The 23,153-nt window shown below is 40.3% G+C and overlaps 1 protein-coding gene across 5 annotated transcripts in view; it reads left to right on the top strand.

Moving 5' to 3' along the window:
- Positions 1 to 1,837: 1,837 nt before the first annotated feature.
- The window catches only part of LOC143274741 (uncharacterized), a 22,050-nt gene continuing 734 nt past the window's right edge, over positions 1,838 to 23,153 (top strand). For 2 of the 5 annotated variants that reach the window (XM_076578671.1, XM_076578653.1), the window contains exons 1-8: positions 1,838 to 2,000; positions 4,102 to 4,210; positions 6,164 to 6,291; positions 9,951 to 10,029; positions 10,252 to 10,337; positions 13,151 to 13,277; positions 13,901 to 23,076; positions 23,123 to 23,153. The exon at positions 23,123 to 23,153 is cut by the window's right edge. In XM_076578671.1, the coding sequence (XP_076434786.1) occupies positions 1,855 to 2,000; positions 4,102 to 4,210; positions 6,164 to 6,291; positions 9,951 to 10,029; positions 10,252 to 10,337; positions 13,151 to 13,277; positions 13,901 to 13,960 (735 nt within the window). In that variant the 5' untranslated portion in view covers positions 1,838 to 1,854 and the 3' untranslated portion in view covers positions 13,961 to 23,076; positions 23,123 to 23,153. Of the gene's footprint in view, positions 2,001 to 4,101; positions 4,211 to 6,163; positions 6,292 to 9,950; positions 10,030 to 10,251; positions 10,338 to 13,150; positions 13,278 to 13,900 lie in introns of all 5 variants that reach the window. The other 3 variants (XM_076578662.1, XM_076578687.1, XM_076578679.1) reach the window with 2 other exon arrangements.

Genomic DNA, 23,153 nt, shown 5'->3' with positions numbered 1-23,153 from the left:
TTTGACGGTCAGATTTCCAAACCAAGCAGCAGTGCTTATAGTCATCACACTCTGGATGAAACTTCAGTATATTTGTACATTGTTCATCTATACTGGTTTTAGCAGGCTTAATTGTCTCCCCTCTAAGGGATAAACTTAGCACTGGCGCAGCGAAGATACAATTTTACTGATCCAATTCAATTTTCGAGACATCCCGTTTTGCCTATATTACTGCCACTAGCCTTCTACGAATTCAAAGAAAACAATACACAATCAAACGTTCATATTTTTTTAACTGGTTGGGGGCGAAACAACCTGTGATATCGGGGCAAACACACAATAAAAGCAATGATGTTTGTCAAAGCATCTGAAATAATAGTCAATTAGTCAACTGTCTCAGTCATTCGTCAGTTAAAAGTCATCAGTTATATGCATGTAGCACACACAATCCCAACATATTTTTGCAACATCTGTGAAACATGCGAAAGCACACAATAATTTCACTTTTAATCAGTTAATTATTTGTCCATTATCTGTCCGATCTCATTTGATGTAAAAACAAGCAAATAATCGATATAACCTTCATTGATCACCACACACACACACACACACACACACACACACACACACCAAACACCAGGGGGGAAAAGGTAAGAGAAACATAGATTTCTAAGACACAAGTAAAATAAAAGATAAATTAATAACCCGTCCAACCATTTCTTGATTACTGCTATAATTGCTTTAAATCGGTGCTAAGCGCGTGCTGTAGTTGAAACTGCTCTCTGCAATAAAATAACCACTGAGAAATACTGTGTGCCTATGTTTTGTTGTTGTTGTTCTGGGTGTATGAACGTGTGACCAGAAATAGTGTGTGCCTATGTGTCTTTTTTTTTTTTTTTTTTTTTTTTTTTTTAATCCTGGGTGTATGTATGCAAATACTGAAAAACATAAAAAGTACATTTTGTTTTTCAGTGTCTTTATTGGAGGAATACACACACACACACACACACACACACACACACACACACACACACACACACACAACTTTCGTTGGTATCAATCGTGCATGCGATATCAGTCTGTTAGAGAACTATCTGTCTGAACCAGCGGGCAGCTAGGTGCGAAACGACGGCAACTAAAGGGGGCGAACTGACTAGCGGGCGAACTGGCCATGGGACGAACTGGTTGGGGGCTTACTAAGTGACAACTATGGGGCGAAACGATCGGTTCCTGTAAGACACACTGCAGGACAAACAGGATTCTTCACGGACGTATATTACGTCCATGAGGATTCCTTCACTGAAATGCCTTGCCTCATACAGATGTGGAGGCCAACACCTCTGCATGCTCTCTCTCTCTCTCTCTCTCTCTCTCTTTCATGTGAACCACCAAAGAAAAAAAAGGAGTGAAGTAATATTTTAAATTCTTAGCGGAGGGATCATGGATCGAAGTACGGCAAATGACGGGTTAAAGATGTGCCGGTCGGGGCTTATCCTCTGGGAGCGCTTCGCTAGCCGGAGTAGTCTATTCCAGATACTAAGAAATAAACTTTTTCTCTTATTCAATAGCATTTGTACTTCTTCCTGCAATACCCCCCTCCCTCCCCCCTGCCACCCGCACCCCCCCCCCTCCCGCACCCCACCATTACTGATAGATTAATCAACAAATGATTGTGGTCACTCTGTGGAAGGAAAGAAGGAAGGAAGGAAGGAAGGAGGAAGCATGCAATCGAAAGTAAAAGTGAAGCTAATAACCTCTCCCTAAAAGAAAACCAAAGAAATTTTTGACCAATCAAATGGCCTAAAATGCGTCAGTGGAAGTAGTTTCCTGAATAAAAGAGTGTCCTGTGTATCTTCCTTCTGCTGAACGACCAAAATGGAGAGGAAACGCTTAGTGACTTCGTTATTCTTTGTGCTTGTTCATGCAGTATTTTTCGGGACTGCAGAAGAATGTGTTCTGACACGCCCATGCGTATGCGAAACGAAGTCTGGCACAGTTGTGGACTTGAATTCATTGCCCAGGTGCGAAATTTGTGACGAATGTTGAACTGCTCGTCTGTGAATTGGATCCAGTCATGTGATTGTGTCCCGTGATTGTCGAGTCCGTTTTGTGGATGTTGAAGTTTATTAACACACTAATGACAGCGGTTGATATTTATTTTACTCTCGTTGTCTGTCGAGTCATTTGATGTAGAGGTTTAGAAGTAGTGTTCTTTTAGCTTGTTTGTGTTGTGGAATTTTGTTTTATGTCCCATCACACATACTGGTGATTGTAGACATTTTTTGTTGTTGTTAAACTTTAATTTTACCATTTGAATGTTATCGTTTAAAAGTAGGAGAAGAGGGAAGGGGTGAGTGGTGAGTTGGGGGAAACCGGGTAGAAGGAGGGTTGAATCAAAGATGAATGAACATTTGAAATAGTTCAGCACAGTTTCACTAAAAATAAAATTGTGTGTGTGGAGGAGGGAGAGGGAGGGGGAAGGGTTGGGGTGTTAGTGAAGTTGATAAACCTGATAAATTGACATTGACAGTCAAACAGGGATATGTGGACAGCACACTCAAGTAAATTTACTTTCAGTTTTTGATGGTCTTAACACTTGTCTGTGTGGGGGCATAGAAGCAGACCTGTCTACTCTAGCTAGACAAGTAAGACACACACACACACACACACACACACGCACACACACACACACACACACACACACACACATATATATATATATAATATATATATATATATATATATATATATATATATTTAAGTGCAGAATTACTAAGGTCAGATCAGTTTTACACACATTTATTGCTGAACTCAAACACAAATTTTTATGCACAATAGAAAAACAAATACACCAAGTAGAAAGGAAATATTGGGATGTTTTGATTAAATGGCAACTTCATTCAGATTTAGTGATGGCTCATGGATTTAAATAGCCTTATAGAGAGCCAGATGTGGAAACATATTTATAATTATATGTTGATTGCCTTAGGTTTGTTGTGGTTGTGATGTTCCCTGTGATCTATCTGACAAGCTGTGCTCTAAGTTAAGAATCCAGGTGTCATGTTGACAGGCACAATAGCCGAGTGATTTAAGTGTTGGACTTTCAATCTGAGGGTCCCAGGTTCAAATCTTGGTAACGGCGCCTGGTGGGTAAAACAGGTTAATATATGTGCAGAACTGCTAGTGCCTGAACCCCCTTCGTGTGTATATGCACGCAGAAGATCAAATACACACGTTAAAGATCCTGTAACCCATGTCAGTGTTCGGTGGATATGGAGACAAGAAAATACCCAGCATGCATAAACCACGACAGTCATCGGAAAATTGATGTTGGTCGTGTAACGGAAAGAAAGATGTTATTTCATGTTTTATTGTTGTTCAGTGTGTGTGTGTGTGTGTGTGTTTTGTGTGTGTGTGTGTGTGTGTGTGTTGTAGTATGATGCACGTGTGCGTAGCTTGTGTAGTGCTTTGTGTATCAAGACAGTGAGCTAAGGGAAATAACTGTAGCTGATCCCTGGTTGGCGGAATGAACGTGGTTTGCACAGAATCACTCTGTATGGGCTCCATTTGTCCCGTTACATGATATTACATGGTGACAGCGGTGGGATTAAAACCCACGCCTCTGAAGAGAGAGAGAGAGAGAGAGAGAGAGAGAGTGTGTGTGTGTGTGTGCTTCTTCTTTCTTTCTTTCCTGCTTGGTTATTTGAGTTTGTAAGTTACCTTGTAAACTGCCACCATATTGTACATCTGTTGCTATTTCCTTATGTGTCATAAATTATCATTCTGCTTTATTGATGTGGCATTTAATGTGGAACTATTATCATTATGATGCTAAAAAGAAAATAACCTATGCATAGGGGAAAATATATAGAATAGTAGATGATGATATGTGGGATTGGAAAGAAAGCTTGATTTTAGTAATTTATGCTTAAACAGTTTCAACATTTTCAGTCTGATATTGGCAAACAAAACCACTGAATTTTTTGTTTTTTATTGTTTGTTTGTTTATTTGTTTTTACTTTATGTTTTTGTGTATGTGAATGTGTGACATATGATGAAAATTGAAATTGAAACAGTTACATTCTGACTGTAACTTTTTCATTTTGTTTTGTTTTGTTTCAGTTCTATCTTTAATGCAGTTGCCCCCACGGGATTTAAATTCTACTTCAGCCCATGCAAACCTCTGAAGCAGCCAAACTGCAACGCTGCTTTTCCTGGTGTGGATTTGGCTGTGAGTTGTACTTCTGTTGCTTAGCCATGTGTACTGATTTTTTAGGATGCTTGTTGTTCTTCACTATGCATTTGGGGTGTTGAATTTAAAGCATGATAATGTATATCTTGAAGTAAAAATTTCTGTACACTTTTCTTTCTTGTTAATTTTTATAACACTTTACCAGTTCATGTCTGCCAGACTATATTACAGACAGACAGACAGGGAGACACACACACACACACACACACACACACACACACACACACACACACACACACACACACACACACACACACACACACACACACACACACATGAGTGTGCACACACTACACTACACAACAACACTACACAACAACACTACACTACACTACACTACACTACACTACACTGCTTCCTCCGCTACACTACACTACACTGCACTGCACTGCACTGCACTGCACTACACTACACTACGTTGCCAAACATTGATAGATTGCTGTCAGGGCAACACTGTGAAGTAGTTGACACTTTCAAAGGCCACAGTAAATAATCCTGTTTTCTACTCTAATGCCATTTGCATGATGTTAATACACTCCATTAGTTTATATTCATCATCTCATCCATTGACAATCATTATAGAATCAGTTATGGTAATAAAAGGTGACAAACTGGACCAGAGGGAATATTTCACATCCATTGAGAATTATTATGGAATTTATTATGATAATCACAAAAGACGACAAACATGTCCTTTGACAATCATTATGGAATTCATTATGATAATAAAAGGTGACAAACAGGACCAGAGGAGTGGGTGCCTGGAATCTTTATGAAATGATTAACATCTGCCCAGGGGCAATAATTTGACATATGGCAGGCACTGAAGGCTGTTTTGGGAGCTCTACAATGGCCCAGCAAAACAAATGCCCTCAGGAATAGTTTCTCACAAATAAGTGTCTGTCCACATTTATGTATTTGATTAACAGACAGTAGTAAAAGAGGCAGAAATGAGTGCTCATGCGCATGTGTGTTCCAATGTCTGTCAGAGCAGAGAGGAAAAGAAAATTGGGTTGACCATTCATAGCACACTGCACAGCCCTTTATTTATTAGAACCAGTTCTAGCTTGTTGGTTGACCAGATTCCTTTGCAGGTGCTGCTTTCCCTAGAGGAATACACAGAAGTTTATTTCTTCATCAAAACATCTCTATTTGCTCTCCCACCCCTCATCTTTTCCCCAATTCCAAGTGGAGTATTGGCCCAGAGGTAATGCATCTGCTTTGGAAGTGAAAAAATCTGAGCGCACTGGTTTGAATCCCACACTTGTAACTATTTTCTACCCCTCCACGTATCTTAATGGTGGTTTGGACGCATCATTCAGGATGAGACAATAAACAAAGGTCCCATGTGCAGCATGCACTTTGCGCATCCATGGCAAGAAAAGGGTTGTCCCTGGCAAAATTCTTAAGAAAAATCCACTGTGATGGGAAAACAAAATTAAAACTTGCAGGCAGAAAAAAAATGGATGGTGCTCTCACTACAGCCATGCACTCTCCCTGGGGAGAACAGCCCAAATTATACACAGAGAAATTGGTTGTGACAAATAGTAATACAGTACAGTGCAGCGCAGTGCAGTGCAGTGCAGTATTACAATGAACAAACATCAGTTTTGCTCACAAAAGCCCCCTTTCTGCTGCATAGCCCATGCATCTGCTGGGGGTGCATTTACAGCTTTTCCTCTTCTTTGTCTTCTTCATATTCTTCTGCGCACGTGTGTGCGTGAGTGTGTGTGCACACATGCATTAGTGTGTATGCATGTGGGTGTGTGTGGGTATGTGTGTGTGACTGTGTGACCCAGGTGGCTTGCCATTTTTTTAAAAAGTTTGATTTATTCTGTGTTTTTATTTGTTTCATCAAATTCATGTCATTTGTATTCATTTTACTTCATTGTTCTTTTAGTTCTGTTGACTTTGCGCCATTCACCTGTACAGGTGTGTCAGGAGGTCCCTCAGTCTGGAGGACCATCTCAGTACTATAATGCAGGGGAAACCAAGACACTGACATTTTCTGGAAGTCTTCCCACATTGAGCATTACCTACACGGCGAGTTCAGGTGGAAGGTATAAAACATTTTGACTTGAAGATATTTTAAGAGGGATGGGTAAGAGAATGAAAAATTCATTGTGTTGTATTGTGTTGTTTTATACTACTCTTTGTCGCAACAGATTTCTTTGTGTAAAAACTCAGGCTGCTTTCCCCAGGAAGAGTGCATCACAGTAATGCAGAGGTCCCCATGACCAGCATACACTCAGCGCACAGAAAAAGATCCCACAGCAACATTCTGTGAAGAAAAATCCACAGTGAAGCAGATACACTTGCAGACATGTGTTGTGACAAAAATTAAGCAGTTGAGTGCCAGAGAATTTTGTAAAAAAAAAAAAATAAAAAAATGCTCTCCCCTTGCCAGGGAATTTTGAGGAATTGGGGGTAACAAATATAAAAAGATACCAGCACAAAAACTATAGGAGATGCAGAAAGAAAGTAAATATTTTTGTGAGGGAAAATGAATGCAGATTCTGAATCTGGGCTTTTTACCCAATTAGTTTTAATTGTAGATAACCGTTCAACCATTTAAAGTCAAGATGATAATTTTTGTGTGACAAAAAAGTATATTTCCACCTCCACAGAATGGCATCCATAAAGAAGCAAACAAAATGCTGCTAGAAATAGCATGCCTATTGTCAGATTATACCTGTAGAAGAAATAAAAACAGGCTATGAGTTACAGGCTATAAGTTTATACAAACAAATCTTAACCCGTTTAGACATGTAAGTGAATCACTGTCCCAACAATGATAAAGGTGGGTATAGTCAATATAAAAAGTCAATCACATTCTCAGAAACTGAGCAGGCAAGCTTTTTGACAGTTTGGAAGTTTCCCAAGTTAGAGGGTGAAGTTCTTTTATGACATTCACTCCCTCCAAGTTGCACAGTGGGCCGATTGAAGTGTCTGCTGTACATCCGGCTTGCTTCCTCTTCAAACAAGTCAACCATCTGATCCAGTGACAAAAAGTTTTAAAAACCAAAAAAACTCATGTTTCATGTCCAGTGTAAGTTAAACGTTGCATTTCATGAAAATCATGGAGCATTGGCCATTGTCTAATTCTGGCGGTATGCATTGAAATGAGAATTTACTGACGTCCAACAGCCATGCCCTGCCACGACCCACTTCACAACCTCTGGCTGGAATTCGACCTATTGTCTTACATCACTCCTCTCCCTCTCCTCCCCTTCGTCCAGCGCTCGCTGCACGTATTCTGTCAGTCATAGCCACTTGCTCTAAAACGCTGTCTGATTGGATAGACGGACTGAATTACCATCAAATGGGCTGTCAGTTTCATCACTGTGGTTGTCAGTCACCTTTGTGTTCAAACCAATCATCAGACAAGAGAGATCCTTCTTACCAGCCGCCGTGGTGAAGTGGTTAGTGTCGCGGACTGATGGCTGGGAGGACACGGGTTTGAATCCCAGCGGAGGTGGGTTTTTCGGCCCGTGGCTGGCTCCTACCCAGAGTTGAGTGTGCTGTGGGCTTAAATGGGGAGATTGGGACCACACAGTCGAGTGTCATCCACATCATGGATGCGTCTTTGGGTGTGTTGCTCTAATTACCTGACCAACACTGCAAGTGTCTGTATCTCTCGGGCCTGGTTAACGCCAGGATATCATTATGACAGGAAGCGTAGAGTACAGCCTTGTCACACAGTCCCAAGCCAAAATGGACCTCCATGGCAACATCGTCATCGTCATCCTCCTCCTCCATCATCATCAATATAGACAAAACAGTCTTGAAGTCTGTGGCTTTTCTTGCCCTGCTCTCGTGGTGACCTCAGTTTCGATACCCCTCCACTTCTGTGCTTGAGGTGAGTCCTGTCAATGTCTTCAGTATTGGCATATTCATGGGGGGCTGTTGTTTGAGGGACGTGGTGACAGTCTCCACTCTGGGAGGGACGTGCACACAGTCTGGCTCCGCGACTAAACCATTATTGTTGGTAGTAGGGGTCTTAGTAGGTGGTGTCCTAAGTATGTTAAATCAGAACAGGCACCACTGAACACCACCGAAGTGACTCAGCAGCAGTGCAGGGTCTCCTCTGGTGTGGGGCCTCCTGGCGACCTAACATCGATGGTTCCATGCGGACTGCCGACGCTGGAACTGTGACGGATGAACCCGGGTGTGGCCGTGTATGGGGAAATCTAAATGAGCGGCGTGGGAGTAATGCCACTGAAACGGTGCAGATGATGGGGCAGCAAAAAAACAAAACAAAAAAACAAACAAACAAAAACCCCGTTGATCCTTCTTCATCATTATTGCTGTCCATGATCACAAGCACAGCTTTCAGGATTGTCTGAATCCACTGACTGTGACCAACTCCTTTAATTGACACAGTTTTCAATGCCTTTTTTTGAATATGATGCAACCCCCTTTCCATGTGCGTTCCTCGTGGTCCAGTTAGCAAATCATAATCGAGTAGAAAGGGGTCTTCTACATGTTTTATTTAGATAGGATTTTTTTATAATCCAGACACATCAAACTAAATGTTCACAGTCTGTTTTTGTAAATTGAACCAAACTCCAATGAACTTTTATGAAGGAAAAACCGGAACCTACACAGGACGTCAGTGGACGTCTTATAGGCACTATTGCAACACTTTTTGTAGGACGTCAGCTGACGTCTTGTAAGGCACTCAAGTGGTTAATGTAATACATTGCAAAACAACACAACACAACACAGCACAACACAACACAACACAACACAATGTTCAGCTGGTTTGAAAATACTGTGTTATCTGCAATGCTTCAGTAAACAGATGACTATGTGACATATTGTGCTTAGGATGTCAGTCACTGTCAAGCATAGCAATAGTAGTTGAAGCATAATACAATTAACATTGATTGTGCTGGTGATATTTCTGGTTTTTTTGTTTTGTTGTTGTATGTTGATAATCAAAGTATGTTGTAACCAGCACTTGTGAACAGGCTTTGATTTAATTGTACACAGTATCCTCTGACTTTATATTCAACTTAAAAAAGTACAGCTAAATGGCAGCAGAAGCAGCAAAAACAACAAAAATCTTACATACTCCATTATCAGTAATCTGACCCCTTGTAGTAATTGAACTCCTCAGTTAATTAGAATTGATTTCTTGTTCCCATTCAGCGAACCTTGTTCAGAGTAAAACCAGCTCACTGGGATCTTAACATCTCATCATGTCACCTTAGCTGATCGATGACCTGTGCCAAAGGACTGCTTTTGCCCTCCGAAGTCCACAGTATCAAGCTTCACAGTGATTCAGCCTGAGGCAGTGATTCTGCCAGTACCATACAGTTGAAGGGGATTGGACAGTCCATAGTCACTGAACCTGAAGCAATGGTTTCACAAGGAGTACCCATTCAGTTCAAGTGGTTTGGACAGCAGGACCCTAATTTGCACTCAAGAATAGGTCAGCTGTCGATTTTCATATTGTTTGCTTATTGTTTTATTTTCTCTTTTCATTGACAACTTTGAAACACTGATAGCAACTTCTGTATCTCCCTTTAAAAAAAAAAATTGTTTTGAATTTTATTTTGATGTGAACTCTGTTTTCTTTCATGAAGATATATTGAAGAGACATCAATGCAATGTTTACAACTTGGACAAAATCAGTTGCCCTCAAAATAAACATGCTATTGAACATTGCCTTTAATGAAGATTCTGAAGCTTTCTCATTAACTCTGTGTTTCAGAAAAAGTATAGTTGCGCTGAATTGTTCTTCAGAAGTTCCATCCCTGACAGCTGGTGATGAAAGCCCTGTTTTAACCTACGTAAGTATCTCTCACGATTCAGACCACCGGAGGAAAGTTTAAACAGAGCATGTATGATATTTTGTGTCAAAATTTCTTTTTAACAAGATTTGAAATTGGGTGTAAAATGCTCAATTTGAATTAGTACTTAACTTAGTTTTGTGAAATGAATGTTTATCGTGTGCTGTGGGATCATGATGGGTTATCACATGTTATACAGCTGCTTGCTTTTGTTGTTTTCAGAATTTTGTTTTGAAGCAGTCCGCCACCTGCCCAAAGAGTGTGGAGGAATCCTCTGGTCTGAGCACAGGCTCCATCCTCGTCATCATGTATGGGTTTTTTTTTGGTTTTGTTTTTGTTTTTGATAGGTTCTGATGGCTTCGTATCAGAGGGCGTGTTTGTGTGGATTTGTGTGTGTGGATATGTTCATGTGTAAGCATCTGTATGATTGTGTGTGTGTGTGGATATGTTCATGTGTAAGCATCTGTATGATTGTGTGTGTGTGTGGATATGTTCATGTGTAAGCATCTGTATTTGTGTATGTGTGTGTGCAGCCATGCTGGTCAGAGAAGGTGGTAGTACTGTAAATACCTTGTCAACACCCAGTATCTGATAAATGCCCACCCCCCATTTGGTAAAAAAAACTCCACATAGGGTAAAATATTTTGTATGCGCTCACCCTCCACTTTGAAAACATAAGAGAGAGATAGAAAGAAAATGACAATGAACTAACCATGATTCAGCTTACTATTTGTGATCATGATGCTTCACAAAGCAGTGTAAATTTGGATCGAGAGATAAAGAATAGAATGTTTCCTTGATTTGACCATGTGTCCTTGAAAAACCAAAGAGAGTATGACCTTACTGATACAGTGTCTTGTCTAAGTAGCAGCCATTTTGTTTTCACTCCCAGTTTATCTCTCTGTCTCTTTCTCAGACACACATAAACAAGCACACATGAAAGATAGAGAAAGACAGAGAGAGATGGAGGAGGGAAGGTGGCGAAAACAGAAGGAAAAGAAAGAATGATAGAGGATTGAAGGAGACAGAAGATATTTCAGTACAGGAACACACCCATTACACATTTGAACAATTTCCTTTTGATATGACCAGTTTAACAAGAGACTACACATGCATATACAGTGCAAGGGCTTTTCAATGAGTTCTGAGATGTGACGTAACTTGCTAAGTGACAAAATGAATTATTACTTCCCGATAACAGCCACTTTTGTCTTTGTAGCTGCTTCTCAAGGCAACACTGAACTGAGCAGACATGGTTTTTGTGCATTGACAATGTTTGACTTTCAAAAAAATGTGTCTCTGGAAGAATGCCTTTGGAGTTTGTGTGTTTTGGGAAACAGTCTCCTTCTAGGGCAACAGTTTTGGGTGGTACAAAGAAATTTATTTAGCCTGGAAGACTGACACTTGAAGATGACAACCACACTGGCCGTCCAGTAACAATTGGTTACTGAGGACAAAGGAACCATGGCAAGGTCATTGATCATGGACAGTGCCATAATAACATACCAGGAGATGCAGGAAAAACTGGGCATTTCATCAAAAAGCCTGAGTACTGTTCTGCACAATCATCTTGTAACTGTTGGGTCCCTTGCAATTAAACTGAAAAGCTCAAGAGAGTTAGAATGGAATAGTTTACCCATATGCTCTGGAGATTATTGGAGGACGTTCAGATCACATTTGGGATTTCCTGACTGTTGATGAAACCTGGGCCTTTCAGTATGATCCGGAAACAAAGCGACAGTCAGCTTTATGGGTCTTCCCAGGTGTGTACCTACCTGTAGAGGTCAGGAGATCAAGAGTGCTGGCAAACAAATAGTGGCAAGTGTCTTCTCGAAGTTTATCATTGTAACCATGATACCTTTCAAGGAAAGGAAGACTGTAAACTCCAACTGGTATGTTGACCATTGCCTACCAAAGGTCCTCGAGGAGGAATGGCACATGTGCCACCGGTACCCGCAGCCTATTGCTCTATCATGACAGCACCAGCGCTCACACGGAAGAGAGCATCTCTGGACTTGCTGGATGCAAACAATGCGAAGTTGGTCACTCATCCACCTAATTTGCCAGACCCCCTGTGACTGGTTTCTGTTTCCTTTCATCAAGAAGCAATTGCAATAGAAGATCCAGACTCAGAAGATGCCTGAACTCACTTTAAGGGCATTACCTCCACCATTCCCCAGTCAGCATGGTTGGATGTCTCGGTTTTAGAGGATGATCAAGGGGGGAGCTTCCAACAAGGAAGGATAGAAGGAAACAGAAAGAATGACTTGTTCACTTAGCTTCCCTGCATGTCCTCTACAAGGCAGATGTAGCATTTGATTGCTCTTTGAGCTGGCTGGCTGTAAAAATTCTGAGATGATGTTGATGACCAGGGGTAAGAATGAATGAATGGTTTATTCATAGAAATCTTTGGCTTTTCATGAATGGGGTGCATAGAATAAAACAATACATTATCAGCATTTGAATAATAAATATAATGAGCTAAATAGATTATGAAGTCATAACAGATTGCTAGACATGAATAAATTGAAAGATTCTTCACTATGCTTTCATTCTTAGAAACAGTAGTAATCTTAACAGCTGCTTACTAGTGTATCTGTAAAACTTAAGAGGAATAATAATTGTGCTCTCAAATTAGTCAGTGCCGGACATCATGAAACAAAATACACCTCTTCTTCCTTTCTAGTTTTACATCTTGGACAAACTTAATCTGTTTCAGTAGCAAAATCAACGATGAGCAATATCTGAGTTGTCAAACCTAAACTTGGTCATGATAAATTTCAAATGTTTATCCAAATTATCTATTTGCAGATACAGGGCCAGTGGGAACAACTGCAGCATAGTCTGCATGACATACTTTTTCTTTTTCTCTCCCTTTTTTTATATGTTTATAGTGTATTATAATAGTTGGTGCCATTAAAAAAAAAATCAGGTATTGTTAATGCATTATTGTTACGCTAAACACAATCCAGGTGAGTAAAATGCAGTTTGTTTAGCAGAGTTTGAAAATTTTGTTGTTGCAGCATGTTTGGATACAGTACACCCAGCACAACATGGTGCAGCTGAATGCAAACCTGTTCTTGTGACATGTATAGGATAAAGATGTTTCTGTCATTTTCAGATTCTTTGTACTCTTCATTGTGTACTGGGTGGGTGGATTCCTCTTCATGAAGTTTGTGCGACGAGCAGAAGGCCTGGAGGTGATTCCCAACTATGAGTTCTGGAAAGAAATACCCTTGCTAATACGGGTAAGTTACTGCTTCCAACACAGAGTGGAGGAATGAGAGTCCCACAGGTTTTTTTTTAATGTATGTCCTTCACAAGACTAAGCTGTAAATGATTACCCATCGTAATGGAGAAATTAATAATGATACAGCTCTCACTTTGCTGTTGGCCCAACTGTAAACTTAGGGTAATTTACCGAGGAAACAAATAATGGGAAACAACCTTTGTGCACCATGAATGTGCTCCAGAATGAAGATGGGTTACATCCCTTTGTTGTACTCTCTCTCTCTCTCTCTCCAGCATTTTACGAGTGACACCTGTAACAGAAAATGAAAATGTTAGGATTGTCTCAGAAAATACTTAGTTGGTCAGCTCCAAATTTGAGTTCAAAATAGGAAAAAATCAGTTCTTTCTACACATCTAATTTTTTAAGATTCTTCCTGCCTGTGTGAAGTGTCCCTCCCAGGTCCTAATGACCTGTCAAGTTAACTAGATGTCTTTTTTTGTGTGTGTGTGTGTGTGTGTGTGAAAATGAATTTTACTCTGGCAGGTCTTTGTTTTTTTTCTTTTCTTTGTTTTTGTTTTGTTTTGCATTGTATTATTTTATTTTTAACAAAAGGTTTTTTTCTGTTGTTTTTTTTTTCAGGATGGTGTGACGTTTACACTGCGTGGGTGCAAGGGAGAGTCAACCTATGAAAAGATCTGATTGGGTGTGTGAGGTTTTGAGAACAGGCAAAGGAGGCTGGAGAGGGCCTGGGGGGGTAGGCATCCAAATTGCCCTGTGTCTTACTGGGGTTAGATTCTTAGTGTGTTTGGGGCCTATTTTCATGAGTTTGTGTGGTGTGTGTGTGTGTGTGTAGATTGTGTGTGTGTGTAGGTGTGTGTGTGTGTGTTTTCTCTGTGTGTGCATGTGTTAGTGTGTTTGCCTGTACTACGGACATGGTTTGTTTTCAGGAGATAGTAAGTTTCTTCTTCTGTATTTTTTTCTCCACTTTCAGACTTTTTTTTTTTTTATATACATACAAGCCCTTTTTCAGGTTGTTGCCAATGATGTAACATGCACAATATTGTGCTCATTCAACTATATATATTCATATCTTTGTTTCTGTCAGTTGTGGAATTAAGAGGAGCAGTTGAAAAAGAAGAAAAAGAAATTGAACTTTAAGGTGCACATTCTGTGGACTTGTGAACTGCACTTTTCTTTATGATTCATATTTTCATTTGGTGTGTTTGTAATTTCAACGTCTACACTAAGTGTGTTCTTGTATTTTCATAAATTCATTAAGTATATTCTTTGTACACTTCATGTGCCTTACTCTCAGCTGGGGTGTAAATGAGTATAGTTGGGTTTTTTTTCTCTGCCTGTTCACATACAAATGTTTAAACACATGGTTTGCCAGAGTACGCATGTACATGAAACGCTGATGCAACTGACATATACCTGGTGCATATATATATATATATATAATATATCACATGCTTACATACATGTGCTCACTCCCCAGTGCACACACACACACACACACACAGGGCACATCAGCACACATGTTAAATATGCATGTGCACTCACGCACACACCTTTGCATGTATGCCCATACGTTCACTCTAACATAGACCTTTGTTCAGCTTTCTTTTCTTCTTTTTTTCTTCTGTGTAATTCATGTACACTATCAGAATTGTTTACTGGCATAAATGTTAACCGGCATAGATTCCATGTGAGTGTTCGAAGTAACAAAACAATCACAAATATTTTGACTTTAATTGGGCAGCACCCAAAGAAAAATCTCCCATCCAGATTTATCTGTCAGGAATGCTGATGTTAGCAGATTCTTGTCCTCCCAGTGGTGGTGGTGGGGTGGGGGAGGGGGGTCCGGGCGGGGGTGGGGTGGGGTGGGGTGGGGGGGGTGTTGTGGTATCCTAAGATTATTTCTTGCATAATGTTATAATTGATGTTTAACATCCAAAGATCCTGACATGTTAGTTCAAGCATATTGAATGAGCCCTTATGTTGATTTTGATTTTTTTTAGGAGGTTGATTTGGTTTTGTTTCCTCTGGCCTCCTGTCATCACCATCACCTAGTACCCTCATCCATTTAAGGGGAGTGGGGGGGGGGGGGAGACAATGAGGAATGCAATAAAGAGAAGATAGCTATTAGTTGAGTTAGTCTGATACAAAAAAAGAAAGAAGAAAAAAGCGCTGAGTGACAAAAAAAAGAAAAGAAGAAAAAGATAAGGTTGTTTTCTATTCAGATGCTTTGACAGTGAATGTCCTCCCACCCACCAGTGTGCCTTACTGACTGTGAAAATGGTTTCCAGGATGACAGAGGAAGGCTTGTACATTGAGGAGCATTATATCAATTTCTTTGTTGAAGGAAACGTGAATATCTGGTTTTTGGTAAACTATTGCTTAACTGTTTGTGCTTTACAAAACCCACTTGATTCAAAGATCTGCAAGAATTGGTGTTGTTCTTTTTTACTTGTGCCATTTTAAAGGGTGCATATGTGTACAGGTGTGGAAATCTCTGCATACACATGCATTGGCTTTGGGGTTTTTTTGGTTATTTTTTTTCTCTCTCACTCGTTCACTTTTCTTGTGCTTGATCAGATATGCCGAAGGTTCAGTAATCTGCTTTAATGTGAATTTTTTTTGGTGGTGTGCTTCAAACTTTTGCCCTCCTCCTTGTCTTCATTTTTTCGTTCCTTTTCTGCTGTACGTAATTTGACACACATGCATGTACACACACACTCAGCTACATGTGGACACGTGCACATAATGTTCACTGTTGTTGTATGGAAGTATGCACGTGCACCTATGTTTATGCAGAAGTCCCTGTCTGTTATTTTGTCGCTCTTGCCTTGTGCCCTTTTCACCTTTTCCTCCTCCCTGTGTGTGAGGGGGGTGGGGGGGGGGAGGGCAGGGGGAAGGGGTTGGTGGACGGGGATGTGTGTGTCTGTCTGCTTGTATGTGTTTGTTTACCCATTTTTGTTAAGTGCTTAGGCGCTATATAAATTCACATTATTATTATTATTGTTATTGGTTATTATTGTTGTTACTGTTATCATTACATGTAATTTAACAAAACAAAAAGGCACCGTGACCTTCGTAATACTGACACTCATTTCCCTGTTTTCCTCTTGTCCCCCACCCAACATGCTTGTTCTTTCTGCTTTGGTTTTTTTTTTTTAAGCATTCCTTTTGACCCATGTTTCTTTCTCTGGTTGTGGTGTGGAGGTTGCCAGCAACCCAATGAATATTGAATCTAATGCTTTTTTTTTTTTTTTTTTTTAATAAGTTTGTGTTTATCTTATATATATATATATATATATATATATATATATATGTTTGTTTAAACATATTTTGCATGGTGTTCTGAATGTTGTGCATTATTTAAAAACAAAAAAACTGAAAACTTATGTTTATTAATTTTGTTTTTGTATGTGACTCTTTAAACATATTTCGCAATATTATATTTGAAATATGTATGAGCTAAACGTTGAGCTGAATGGTGCATGTCAAGCAAAGATCCCCTCCTGTTCATCCCCCTAGCCCCTACCACATGTACTTCATCTCTCCATTTTCTTGAAAGTGGTACATTTATTTATGATGTTGATTTAGTGGCTATCATACATATATACATAGGAATGATAGAAGCATGGGTACCGTACAAGGAAGGAGGAAGAGATGCAGACAGAGAAAGCGGTGGGAGGACAACGTCAAAGAGTGGACGGGCCTGCCATTTGCCACAACTCAAAGGGCCGCTGAGGACCGAGGCAGGTGGCGCGAGCTGACCAGGCAGTCATCCATGGTGCCCCAACGACCCACCCACGGGTCAAGGGATAGATGAGATGAGATGAGAGATAGAAGCATAGCCTCCCTTGTATAACCCTGTGACTTGCTGCTGACAAGTATGCTTGTCATTGAAGGGCTGTCACCTCACTGAGATAAGGCATAGCTTGCAGGTCAGGTTGTCAGTCACAATTCTTCATTGGACTTCTTCACACAAACTCATGCCAGTATAATTTCATCAAGGGTCAGCAAAGGGTTAAACTTTGCATCTGATTATGTGTGATCATGATGACTACAGTGTTTTCTTAATGCTATGGAAATGGTTGATTAGTGTACAGTTGTTGAGGATTTATCTCACTGAACGGTGTATGTGAGGGTGTGTCTGTCCACCAAAAGATCTGGATCTCTTTCTTTCCGTCTTTGTTTTTCTCCTGTGCATGTGAACGTTTTTGTTATTGTCTGCTGACTGGTAGGTGCCCTTATCCCTCCCCTCAATCCCCACCAGTCCCCACTGACTACATGTCTACCCTTCTCCACTCCAAGGTAGATGCTCCTACCCCACACACGCCACACCCAGCCAATCCCCACCAACGCCATGTCTACCCTTCTCCACTCCAAGGTAGATGCTCCGACCCCACACACCCAACACCCAGCCAATCCCCACCAACACCATGTCAACACTTCTCCACTCCTGGGTAGATGCTCCTACCCCACACACGCCACACCCGGCCAGTCCCCACCAACGCCATGTCAACCCTTCTCCACTCCAAGGTAGATGCTCCGACCCCACACACGCCACACCCAGCCAGTCCCCACCAACGCCATGTCAACCCTTCTCCACTCCAAGGTAGATGCTCCAACCCCACACACCCCACACCCGGCCAATCCCCACCAACGCCATGTCAACCCTTCTCCACTCCTGGGTAGATGCTCCTAACCCCACACTCCACACACTACTACCACCACACCCCACACCAAACAGCCTCCACCAACCCCATGTCTACCTTTCTCCACTCCCTCTCCTTTCTTTAATCAGTCTGTATATTATTATGGTTTTGTATTTTGACATGGGAAGATGTTAAGTAACATTATTAAAATTGCATGTATATATACCCACATTAGAGATGATACTTGAAAATTTGGAGATTATATCTGGAACTTTTGTGCATGATGATCTGTTTCATTACCGTGGTTACAGCTGTAGTCGCAATCACAGCAATTTTGCTTTTTGCTGAGCTACTGTTTCATCTGCCTGACTATCACAGCAGTCAGACATATGTAGAAATTAAATGCTTTCCAGTGGTTTGTTTTTTCCTTGTTTGTTTTAATATGTTTTCTGTAAGTGGTTGGTCATGTTTGAGGAGTTTGGAGATAAGTAAGAAGTGCAAGTGTAGTTAGAATTAATGTATCTGATATAGTGTTTTTCAGAAAACAATATGCAAAATTTGTTTGAGTTCATGACATGCAAAGGATGATTGGTGATTTATCTTGTGTAATGCTTGCTTAAAAGTTTTCGTTTTTGACTGCCTGAAAATCTGTTCTAATTTCTCTTATTGTTTCCTACTTAAGACACTTGAGGAACATAACTTTGCACTGTAGTGTAAATATATGATTTGCAGTTGTTTCCTACTTAAGACACTTGAGGAACATAACTTTGCACTGTAGTGTAAATATATGATTTGCAGTTGTTTCCTACTTAAGACACTTGAGGAACATAACTTTGCACTGTAGTGTAAATATATGATTTGCAGTTGTTTCCTACTTAAGACACTTGAGGAACATAACTTTGCACTGTAGTGTAAATATATGATTTGCAGTTGTTTGTGCTCAGATACTCTCATGATGCATTTAGGCATGCATGCATACATGCACGGAATCAGTAGGTAGAGTGTTTGAAGTCAGACACGGACAACTAAAACGAAAATATAGTTTCTGAATGACACAGTAGAACCATGCTCTTAGAAAGATTTTCACTGACACAGTATCTTCTTCAAGTTTGTTTAGAATAAAATATTTGAATCTTGAAGAATGATCTCACACAGTTATTTTCATAGTTGTGATACACTTCCCCAGCATAATGTAAACCTGATATTTGAAACCCAGAAATCCACTCTCTCATTTATCTCTTTGCTATCTGTTAATGGTTTGGGAGTCAGATATTAATTAAGCTTTGAATTCTGTTTTGTGCCGTCCATGTGTGTCCACACTCTGTTTGAAGCAGTGGACTGATATCTCATTCTGAAGTTGTGTATGTTTTGTACGAAATGTATAGTGTTGGGAAGGAAGAATTTGTTGATATTTGCCATATCGTATCTGTAGTAGTAGCATTGAATATTTTTTAGATTAACCCTGATTTATTTTTTGCCTAATTTAGTCCTGCTGCATTAAAAAAAAGAAAAGAAAAAAAAGATAATAATTACTGACTTTGTTTAGACAAAGAGTAATCACAGTTTATAATTAAAGTCAATGTTTACTGTTTTTGACATTCCCAGCTATTGTTGTGATTGTTGTTATTCAACATCATCATCACTGTTACCTTCGTCATAATACCAACCCATTGTATTCTGTACAGGAAGTTATCAATCATCACACATAAACACTACTCCCCTTCCTGTTTCATTCCTTATTTCTTAGCTCAGGATTGAGTTGAGAGAGAGAGGAAAATTAGAAAAGTGATCAGACAGCTTGCTCTTCTGGTTTTTTTTTCCCAGTAGTTCTGCAGGTCTTTGGAGAAATTTTGAAATAGAGGAAGGGAAGGAAAAAAGATGCGAATAAAACATTGTTTCCACTTCTGGTGTCACTTGTTAATAGCTTTTGTTCCTTTGCATTATCTCGTATAAAGGAGAAAAGGTGTGTGCTAAATGATTCCCTGTCAGTTATTGTTTATAAAGACTGAATGGAATAAAGGCCAGTGACAGAGGCCAGCAACAAGTCAGTCATGGTTACAGTGATAATCCATTCTAAACAGATTTTTTGTCACTGGCAGATGATGATGTTACTTATTTTTTTATAATAATGATAATAATAATGATATTTATATAGTGCTGAATCTTGTGCAGAGACATTTCACACCAGTTGTTCATACGCATGCGTAACTCAAATTGGAGAAACAGAACACAAGGAAGAGGCAGGGAAGGGAGGCTGTTTTGGGAAGAGGTGGGTTTTAAGGCCAGGCTTGAAAGAGCTGAGTGCGGAGACCTGACAAAGTGAAAGAGGAAGTTCATTCCAATTGCAAAGTCCAGAGAAAGAATGGCGGCCAACAGTGGAGTGTTTGAATCTGGGTATGTGTAAACAGAGTGGATCTGAAGCTGATCGTAGAGAGCGAGAAGGAGTTTAGAGGTGAAGGCAGCCACAGAGATAGGAAGGGGCAGATATGTGAATACATTTATAACATAGAATGCTGATCTTGTACTTTATTTTATGTGAGACAGGGAGCCAGTGGAGATATTGCAAAAGAGAAGTGATGGACTTTTTCTTTAGATATGACAGAGTAACATCTTCAGGTTCATGGAACATAACATACACAAGCTGACTTGGGCAAATGAGAGTCTTTTGGAAGACGCAAGTATTATTTTGTCGTTCTTCTTTTTTTCTCATTTCAGCTTCCCAACTGTTATTCATAGACGTTTTCTGTTTGCTATTTGTTTTGTTTTTTTCACATTGATGAAAGCAAATCTGTTTCTGGCATTTTTATGGCAGACGGATGTGTACCTACTCTACTTAGTTGTTCAGTATATGACATGTTGTTTGTTAATTTTTTTTCTTGAAGGGGCATTTGATGAATTGATCTGACTGTGGGGCTTTCTTTTGCTGTGATTGTTTTTGGCTTCCTGTGGCTTGGATCTGAAGATTTGATGTTTTTCTGTATTTATGGCTGGTTTATGCATGAACATTACTTGTTTTCTTTCCCTTTTTTAAAATTTTTATTATTTTTTTTTTAAAAGAGTTCATAGAGGGGTGTGGGGGTGAGGATAGGGAGGGAAGAGAGGTGGAGCAGGGGGCAGGGGGGAGGGCTGAGGGGGGGGGGAGTGATGGGGATTTTTTGGGGGGGGGATGCAGACAGTAAGTTAATGCCAAATATGAAAAGATATTTATTGCTTGGCGTGGACTTAGAGGATGATCTGATATTGTGTAAATCTGGAGTATTACATCAGACTGTGTGTGTGTGTGTGTGTGTGTGTGTGTGTGTGCATGTGTGTGTGTGTTTTACTTTTATTGTTTCAGTCATCAGTATATTCTGACGTGTTTGCTTACTTCTTTGTTTTGTTTATCTTATTTCTCTTCAGGTTAATGTTTTATACATGCCTGTGTTAGCTTATTAAGGCCCTCACCAGCACGCGCAGTTTATGTGTAGGTCAGGCATCTGCAACCCCTCTCCCTCACCTTTTTTAAAAATTTTTTATCTTACCCAAGCAGATGTTGTGTAGCACATATATCAGTCTACATACTTGACTCATCTTGAAACTGGAACGTTAACCAACAACAACAATGGGTCATTATAATGTGTAAAGTGTGTCACAGTTAGTGTTGCTCATGTCAGCAGTACACCCACCACTTCACTGTTGATTTGATGTTGTTTGTTCAAGCAAATTCAATGAGCTGTGGCTGAATCGGTTTGGTGTTTAACCTGATCCAGTGTTCACAAGCGATCAAAATTTGTGGCTCCGTTTTAGCATGGTGTTGTGTTCTTGGGAAAGGCACTTTACACCGATTTTCCTCACTCAACCCAGGTGTGAATGGAAACCTGACTACAGATAGTGAAGGTTGAAACGGCAGAAGGAGAGGATACAGCCCCCACTGTCTGTGCCAGGCCTTAGACACAGTGGATACGAAACCACTGCCCTGATGGTCATGAAGGACTATACTGGTCCTTTAACCTTTTGACTTTCTTTCAAGCAAACTGTTCAGCAAGGTGTGGCCAGCCCATTTAATGCCCCTGTGAGGTCCACCTCCTTCCACCCTCCCTTCCTCTCCCCCCGCCCCCTTCCACCTCCCTCCCCCCTCCCCTCCCTCTCCCCACTTGGCGCACTGTGATGCAAGCAGAGAAAACAGATAACTGTTGCTTATCATACTGAAACCACATGATCTGAGCATTCTGGTTTACATAGATTTATGTTGTGTTGATCATTCAGTCATGTTAATCCAGCTCTGTGGAAGTAGGCACACACTTTATCATTTGATCAATTCCTTTCAGAATCATCAGATAGTAGTAGAGGATTGCAGACATTAACACTGTTTGGTGACAGTCTATAACAATTAACACCAATCTTTTCCCTGGTTTTAAAGTATGACTATTTCCTTCATTTTTTTTTTTTTTCGGATGTGGTTGTCGAACATTATGAGGTGCCTGCCCCACCAGCTGTTCTCAGTACAGTTGTTGAACATTACAAGGTCTCTGTCCCTCCCTCTCTCAAAACATTGTTCAACATAATGATGTCCCTCCCCTGTTCTCAATAAGGTTGTCAGACATTATAAGGTCTCTGTCCCTCCCCTGTTCTCAATAAGGTTGTCAAACATTATAAGGTCTCTGTCCCTCCCCCATCTCAATAAGGTTGTCAAACATTATAAGGTCTCTGTCCCTCCGCTGTTCTCAATAAGGTTGTCAAACATTATAAGGTCTCTGTCCCTCCCCCTTCTCAATAAGGTTGTCAGACATTATAAGGTCTCTGTCCCTCCCCTGTTCTCAATAAGGTTGTCAGACATTATAAGGTCTCTGTCCCTCCCCCTTCTCAATAAGGTTGTCAAACATTATAAGGTCTCTGTCCCTCCGCTGTTCTCAATAAGGTTGTCAAACATTATAAGGTCTCTGTCCCTCCCCCTTCTCAATAAGGTTGTCAGACATTATAAGGTCTCTGTCCCTCCGCTGTTCTCAATAAGGTTGTCAGACATTATAAGGTCTCTGTCCCTCCCCCTTCTCAATAAGGTTGTCAAACATTATAAGGTCTCTGTCCCTCCACTGTTCTCAATAAGGTTGTCAAACATTATAAGGTCTCTGTCCCTCCGCTGTTCTCAATAAGGTTGTCAAACATTATAAGGTCTCTGTCCCTCCCCCTTCTCAATAAGGTTGTCAAACATTATAAGGTCTCTGTCCCTCCCCTCTTCTCAATAAGGT

The sequence above is a fragment of the Babylonia areolata genome, chromosome 2, assembly GCF_041734735.1.
Source record: "Babylonia areolata isolate BAREFJ2019XMU chromosome 2, ASM4173473v1, whole genome shotgun sequence".
Taxonomy (NCBI): Eukaryota; Metazoa; Mollusca; class Gastropoda; order Neogastropoda; family Buccinidae; genus Babylonia; species Babylonia areolata.
This window is presented reverse-complemented; position numbering and strand designations above follow the sequence as displayed.